General features: G+C 39.3%; 1 protein-coding gene across 2 annotated transcripts; it reads left to right on the top strand.

Annotated features, from left to right (window-relative positions):
• Positions 1-7,919, top strand: LOC131883239 (homeobox protein Nkx-2.4-like). 2 transcript variants are annotated; one of them, XM_059230665.1, is made up of 5 exons: positions 1-976; positions 5,423-5,589; positions 6,092-6,187; positions 7,418-7,507; positions 7,595-7,919. In XM_059230665.1, the coding sequence occupies exons 1-5, from the start codon at positions 460-462 to the stop codon at positions 7,898-7,900; spliced, it is 1,176 nt and encodes a 391-aa protein (XP_059086648.1). In that variant the 5' UTR covers positions 1-459; the 3' UTR covers positions 7,901-7,919. The 2 variants fall into 2 exon arrangements, with proteins under 2 accessions (XP_059086648.1, XP_059086647.1); XM_059230664.1 differs by having other exon boundaries at positions 7,574-7,919.

The following is a 7,919-nucleotide window of genomic DNA, read 5'->3' as shown; positions in this document are numbered from 1 at the left end:
TCCCCTCGTTCGTTTTTGGCCGTGGTGCCTTCCGTGGCGAGGTCTTCTCTCGCCTGTGATTTGTCGAGAGCGTGGTTCAATATGCTCTTCGGTCTACCATTGGTTCCCTGGGCTTTGGCCCATCCCCCTCGAAAAGTTCTCCAAGTTGATTGGTTGCCGAAAACCGAGAGGGAGCGACATCTCTCATCATCCTCAAGTAGAAGCACAAGGACCCTTGTAATCCACTCAAGTCTTGTAATTGTAGGTTCTCGTGTCTCCTCAGCTTCCTGGTTTTCCGAGGTCTGAAACACTTATGATCCACTTCATTCCCACTTTTGGACTTCTTCAGTGCTTGTGACTCTTTGTTCTCAATAACAAACCGAGAAGTGATATTATTAGACTCAAGTGATCTGAAAACGCGATATTCTCATCCGACCTTAGTGGAACAATAAAAAACCCGAGTTCACTTGTAAGGATGATATGTCTATGAAACAGTTTTCGGTATCTAATATTCTAAACGAAGAGATTGCCACTGTTCCACCCAATTATAAGTCAGACGGATATGCTCCATTCCAATCCTCGGAATATTTTGAGAAACCTTACTCAAGAGGTCAAGGCATTCCCTTTGGTAGCGGTGATCGATCGAAATTGTCCTTAGATTCCATTCAAACCAATCGACCCCAGGAAAATATCCATTACACCAGTAGTGTCCTGCCCACCTCCACCATGAGTTCTTTGTCTCAAAATAACACTCACTCGGTCAATTATATGCAGACTGCCATGTCACAGTTCAACTCCGCAGCGGCCGCCGCGGCTGCCGTGGCAGCCTTTCCAGGTGCGGGTAGCTATTGTCCTCAAGGGTCCTCAGTCGGAAGTAGCACTCACTCAGTGGACCTCGGAGGATATCATGATATTCGATCTTCAGCCAACCCTCAACACCATCCAGGATGGTACTCAAACTCCACCAACGGGGATCCCAGATTTGCCTCAGAATATTGTAAGTTCACCACCACTTGAGCATCAGCATCAGCATCATGATTAGGAAGAGTACAAGAACACTTGGTTAACTGGTGATTTTGCTATGATTCCTTGAAGTATTGAAGTAGTATTGATGGTAGGGTACCAAACGACGAGCCGTAAATAAGTTCATATGACATGTTGAATTAATGGCCAACTTCGCTTTAGGAAAGTATTCGGTCAAAACAAATTTCATGGCTTTTGGGAGGGTACACAATGGTTGAAGGGCTGTACGTGTAGGATAGTTAAGGCTTCTTCGGCACTATCGGTCAGGTACAATAGTCTTTTGTTCATTATGATCTGTATCAGCTTCCAGTCCCAATTCAACTTGAACAAAGTTCCAATGACCTAACAGGAGGATTTAGAGCTATCTCTGAAAGAATCGTACACATTGACCCCCATCATCGTTGTCTACGAGATCTTAAAGCAGATGCAGCTTGAAGACGATAGGACTTGAAATGAGTCCCAAGATGGCTTCGGAGATGGCCTAGTTTCATTGAAGTTCGTCAGGTCTTTAAATTGAATATATGTTCTACAAGAGCACAGCAATGCCAGGCTCTTGAGTGGAAAGTTAGATTCAAAATGTTACCTCCTCGACATTGCTGTTTTCTTGATTATTAACCAAACAACAAAACTGCTGTCTTGAAGGCAAAGAAAAGCAGGTATGGCGTTTTAATCCATTTTAGACATATATGATCATTTGTAGACTATGTTACGGTGCTGACCTCAAATGGGTCTTTCATATTACCATGGGGACGATTAGCCAAGCTCTGGCAGGTTCGTTGGTTTGCTGGTACCAGAGTTAGTGATGCATGTTTGGGGATTCAAACACGTTTTTGAGAAGCTGACCCTTCTTTCGCATGCATCGCTATATGACGAAAGGTCAGCTTCGTTAAACCCAGTTTGAAACGCCAGTTTTGCATCACTGTCATTGGCTGGCAAGTTTGTTTGCTGGTACCAGCGCTTGCCTAAATGTCCGAATAGTTGATTCGTTGATTCTTTTTCGTTGATGGAAGATTTTTCCAAGCAAATGATAATCATCAGTAGTCTCGTTATACGCCTCAAATGTTGTTCGCATGTCGAGCAAAAATTTGAAAGGGTTCCACTAGCCGTTTTTTTTCCAATGACTCAGTTCAGCTCTTTCACACATCCAAACCGACAAACTTCTGCAATTTCTGCTCGACGTGACAACAACACATTTTGTCGGAGTGTAATCATCGCAATGAGAAATTTCTTCCCTACATGTATATGAAAGTCGGATCGATGAGGTATGTGAAAATGTACAAATACGTCCGTTCCTATGGAACCAAAATTGAACTTTTGCATAAGATTAAATATGCTATTAAAATGATAGGAATTAGCGAAGAAGAGTTTTTTATGCAAAGAAATATGGAATAGTTTTGTGAAAACCGTTAAGAACAAGGTATGGCGTGTGTATATTTTGTTGAACTTAAACTTTAAAATGCTTGGAGCGGGCTTATTGTGTGTAATGATGTACTCTATTATTTGTCGATTTTGTTGATGTACGTAACTCAGTCAAATTCATTCAGCTCAGGTCATGTGACGTTAATGTGGTCTTCTGGTTATTGATAGTATGGACTGTTCTTACCGCCAGCGGCAAAAGGTGTGACATCGGCCGTTTGGGCAGTCTTAGGCGGCTGGTACGAGTTTAGCCCGATACTTGATTTCTGTTTTTTTAGCACCACCAAGACCTGAACTATGAATATCATAGTTTTGAATCAAGACATGGACACACAGGCACACATTTCGCTTAAAAAATATCAATTACGTGCCAACAAAACAAATCTTATCATTTCACGTTTAAAGTTGTTACATCAACAGATCCGATCATCTCTGGCTCGCACTATATCGAGCGGCAAAACTCAACTAAATTTGGTCATCATTTCAGTCGATCTAACAAATTGAAAGTCCTTCAATTTTACATTCGTTAATAAACTAGAATCTTTCGTATGGGAAGACAACTCTTTCAGCATTCACCTTGTGTGATTTCAACTCATTGGGGGATTCTACCACAAACAAACAAATGGGTTTTATCTATCTTCCAACAATCCATCAGCTATGAAGGCAGCACAATTGCGTAAAATGAGAGCGGGAGAAGGATAGGATCCAGCCGTGATCTCATTCCATAATACGAGTATGAGTTCATCAATATCCCCCCACTTAGCTATTTACTTAAATTATCAAAGCGTTTCAGAAAGGAACTATTGCAAGAAATAGTTAGATTTGTCGTTAATTATATCTTATATAAGTTAATCTGAAACATTTCTGATTCTAATCCCATATAACTCTATCAGAGCCTTAACTTTAGTCCACTTCAGAAACTTTTGTTGTCTTGCCAAATCATAATCAAATCAGAAGAATCAACGGGCTTTGGCTGCATAACCCAACCCAAAACAAGCTCGCTTCACTTTTTAGCTCTTCCCAATCCACATCAGACGGTCAGCCTGTTACAAGAAAGACCCTACTCCTCTTGCCATAGTACGCTTTTCACGCATTGATTACATAGTGACTATTGTATATTGTGTTAGCTCTTTCAATTTCAGCTACCTAAAGTGTAGTGGTTAGTAAAGTTTCCTGTCATGAGACAATTTGCAAGGAAACTTTCAGACGCTAAATCAACATCCCTAGACGGAAAACTAATCTGATATCATCCTTGAAATTGGCAAATTAAAAGATTGAACTCTGGAATGGTTGCCTTCACTATGAGGGCGGGGTTTCAATCCTCTTACTGACCTCAATGCCCACTAATCATGCTATGAGTGTTTCGGAAAAAAGTTCTATCATAACTCTTAATGTAAACCAACCTTCTGAATACGTGAATTGCTTGTCAAAGTTTCCAATTGAGAGCTAGATTAGTGTCAGCTTAGATTTATCAATATATTCGTTCACGTAATTCGGCCATTTTGGAAAACCATGCCGGATTCATTCATGGCTTTACGTTTTAGCGGTTGATGTAAACTAAGATAAAACCGATCTTCCAAGGTGCATTTGATTGACATTAGTTTTGAATTTTGGATTCGATTATATGTCGTTTGTCTTGTCGCTGTTTTCATGTTTGAAACCGACTTTTGTTTTGCCGCCATGAGCCGCTTTATTCTCAGAATAAAACTTGTTCTAAAGAAACCTCGAAAGCAGATAGCATATGAAACTTCAATGACAACATTATTTTAAAGTGTCCCAAACGAGGAAAATGATTTTAAATCTCAAAAAAACAGAGGGATGGTATTATTACTATGTTTTAATAGAATTCAGAGGATAAATACTAGTGTTGAGAATTGGGAGCTTAGTCAATGGCCATACAGTGACTTTATCAGTCATTTGAAGTATTTTCGTTTTGATGTGCCACCAATCTTAAGATCTTTAAGGAAATATTCTTTTTATGTGCGTAATGACTTATTACTAATGAGTGACTGCTTCTTGTAGTGACATAACTTAGATTTAGTGTGTATAGACAAGGGCTGTTCCCTTGCATTATTTCCTAAATCCACGAGCTCTAAATATTCACTATGTACACTATAAAGTAGTGCTTCAAGATCAAATTTGAGATAATGCGACGAAACTACATTAGGGACTTCCAAAATTGTAGCATTGCAATGACGTTTGAGATTTTAAAATAATGCAAGGCGTAATCTAAAATTGGACACTCATAAGTATGGCTCAGGTCCACCGACCACGTGACCAAGGGTTGCAAAATTAAGTAACAAAAAGTAAGGTATATACTTGGCTGGGTTTGCTTTGAAAAATGTGTTGCAATCGGACGATTACTTTTTCATATCATAGTGCTTTATTGTTCAGGCAATTGAGATTTAACCCTCGACATCAAATTTATGATCTAATTTTGTTCCAATGTGACCCAATCTTGATGCTGCACTTCATGGCTTATCATTTGCTTGCGGACTTCCTTACCGCTGCTGGGATTGGAATCCCAGCAGTTCAAGACGAGAAATTTATTCATTTATTTATGTATATTATTTGATCTACCAACGAATTAGTGTTGGCTGATCTGGCTAGCCCTTGAATATAAGGTTGATAAGGAATTTTCGTCAAAAACTTGTCCAAGTCTGACTTAAATCCTGCTACTGGATCAACGCCTACATACGACCTACGAATATTTGAGGGAAGCAAATTGAACAATGAAGGAGCCCGAGAAAGAACAGAGGTGGACTTCATTGTTCTTACTAGTCTGGATTGAACCAAAGTTGTGAACATTTTATTTTCTCTTTGGAATTCTTGTCGGACACGGACGCAAAACAAATCATAGATCAAACAGGAAGACCCTAAAAGCAGAGGGGATTCAGAGATCTCCATGGGCGGAAGAAGGGAAAAACTTGAGTGTGCATCCCCCTCGGCCATCAGGCTGAGACCCTTAGCTCTCATTACAATGTTTAACTGGTGTCATTTTCAGTTTCTAGTCTAATGCGAGGAAGCGCTGCTGCCGCCGCCATATCAGGGCCAAATCCCAATCACATCCCTTCAAGTGGGTCTCTTCATTCTTGTTCGAGCGACAAATCTACTTTGCAATTTCCTCTAGCACAACGAAGAAAACGAAGAGTGCTCTTCACACAGGCTCAGGTATGTCATCAATTCATTTGTTCGCAATTGGTACGAATGCCTTTAGTATGTGTGGCTTCAACACCTTCGGTAACTCGAACAAATGTTGACATACTACATGTTATTCAAATTCGACCAATGTTTGCCAAAGAGACACAGGAATTGAGTGAGCAAGTAGTTGATTCAAAGGTTGGCGTTCAGAGTTAACCAGAAAAAGCTGATTTGCCTTCTTCAAGGCTCTTGAAAACGACGGGTCTCACAGAGTCATCTGCTTAAGCTCAGAAAGATAGATCTTTGTGATCAAAAACTACTCAAAGGTTATGTTTCGAGGAAAGTTTTGAAATATTGAGAAAACCTCGGTAATATTGTTAGCATCAATAGATCACTTCAAATCTCCGTAAAATCAAATAGCATGTGGGACTTGTTGATTTCCAAAGTGTCGTGAAGTAGGTTCATCGTAATATCATTATGCATAGTACTATGTGGTTGATTTGAAAGATGCATTAATTCCATCTCTTCTTAGGTTTATGAATTAGAGCGTCGGTTCAAACAACAGAAGTACTTATCTGCACCAGAGAGAGAACACTTAGCCAGTCTAATACATTTAACACCTACCCAGGTAAGTGTCAATTATCTAACGCATTCAATTTTTTGATACCATCATTCAATGGTTAATGAGTAGTTAGGTCGATAGTCTTGTAGTATTTTTTTAGCAGGGCATTGTGAAAAAAATTCTTCCCGCAAGGGCAGGTTCAAAATGTAATGAAAAGCAACTTTTGAAACCGGGACTTGGTGCAAGCAAACTAATTTGTTGTTTCTGAAATATGTTTTAAGTCAAAAAAAAGATTTGCTTGAAAGGTCACAATTGAGGCCAAAATTAATGAAGCCGAGAAGGTAAAGGCTAACATTTGTGAAGAAATAAGTTAATACATTACACATACTTCCTTTTTCATGTACATGTTAACAACACTTAAGGTTTCATAACAAAGTGTTTTTTCGAGTTTTGAACATGTGACCCCGTTTGGGACAAAAAAGGTTATGGTTTTGTTGCCATCAATGCATGGGCCCCAAATTAGTCTTGGAACACATATCTTATCGCATTTGACCAACATGTTTTAGATTTCTATGGCTCACTCATGTAATTCTAACACTGGCATTGCCCTTACTGTTTGAAGTTGAAAAATTTCGTTTCCCTCGTTTTGAGTTTCTCAATTGCGACACATTGAGGTTTAGTATGTTTGGAAAAAAATCCGAATGTTTGGACTTGTCATCGTTATTTTCATCGCATAAGCTGACTTTTTTAAAGTTATCATTGTCAAATCCATCCTCTAGTTATTTACAAAAACCTTATCAATTATGAACCGAAATGCAAGGGATTATTCGATGTTTGCGAACAACAAGTTAGAGCTTTCAATGAAAAATATTTGTAACCTTTGCCACCAAAATGGCCTTGATTGCAATTGTTTAAACGATGTCAATTTCAAGTGATTAACAATTTGCATTTAAGATACCACCGATGGAAAAAGTGTGGCAGGAAATGGTTCGAACTAGAGCTCTAGTTCGAACCATAAAAATAACACCACTGCTCGTCACTTGTTTCAATCTACAGCATTTCACTAAATAAGTAATGCGTCCTCTAGTCAACTCATGATTTTCCGACTTATTGACAATTGACCGATTGTTCATACTTTACCGACACATTTTACTGATGTGTGCAAGAAAAATGTGGAAAGCATCAATGTCCCCGAAACTCGTTTGTCTCACTGTACAAATTCATCCTCGGCTTGCCTACAATTGGAAAGACTTCTTCACCTCAAAGGCTAAAATATATTTTTCGTCTCATTTTTAGGTCAAAATTTGGTTTCAAAATCACCGATATAAGTATAAAAGGCAAGCGAAAGAGAAAGCCATGTCCGAGCAGTCCACTGATTCAAACGTGGTAAGTTCCTTCTACCTTTTTATTTGAGTTGAAGCAATTGGATAATATTTCAAGTGCCATCCTAAGGATGAACCTCATTTTTTCCAGAGCTCTCCACGACGAGTGGCTGTCCCAGTTTTAGTCAAAGATGGAAAACCTTGTAGTACGCCCAATGGGGACATACTGAATTCCCTGGACCTAAATATGAGCAGTACGAACGCCAAATCTGAATACATTCTCCCGTCCAATGCATCATCTGTAGATATTGGTGTATCTGGTATTAGTGCAAGCGCATCTTCTCAGCTGCCTACTCTTGTGCAAATGAGTTATCATCACTCTAACCATTCCCGAGATCTTTTGGCGGATAATGTGAGCGGGAATCAATATACATGTCTTCAAAACAGAGCTTGGTGAATAAAAAAAGCGATGAATA

The sequence above is a fragment of the Tigriopus californicus genome, chromosome 7, assembly GCF_007210705.1.
Source record: "Tigriopus californicus strain San Diego chromosome 7, Tcal_SD_v2.1, whole genome shotgun sequence".
NCBI classification, from domain to species: domain Eukaryota; kingdom Metazoa; phylum Arthropoda; class Copepoda; order Harpacticoida; family Harpacticidae; genus Tigriopus; species Tigriopus californicus.
Note: the sequence above shows the minus strand (reverse complement) of the source record. Positions and strands in the feature narration are given on the sequence as shown.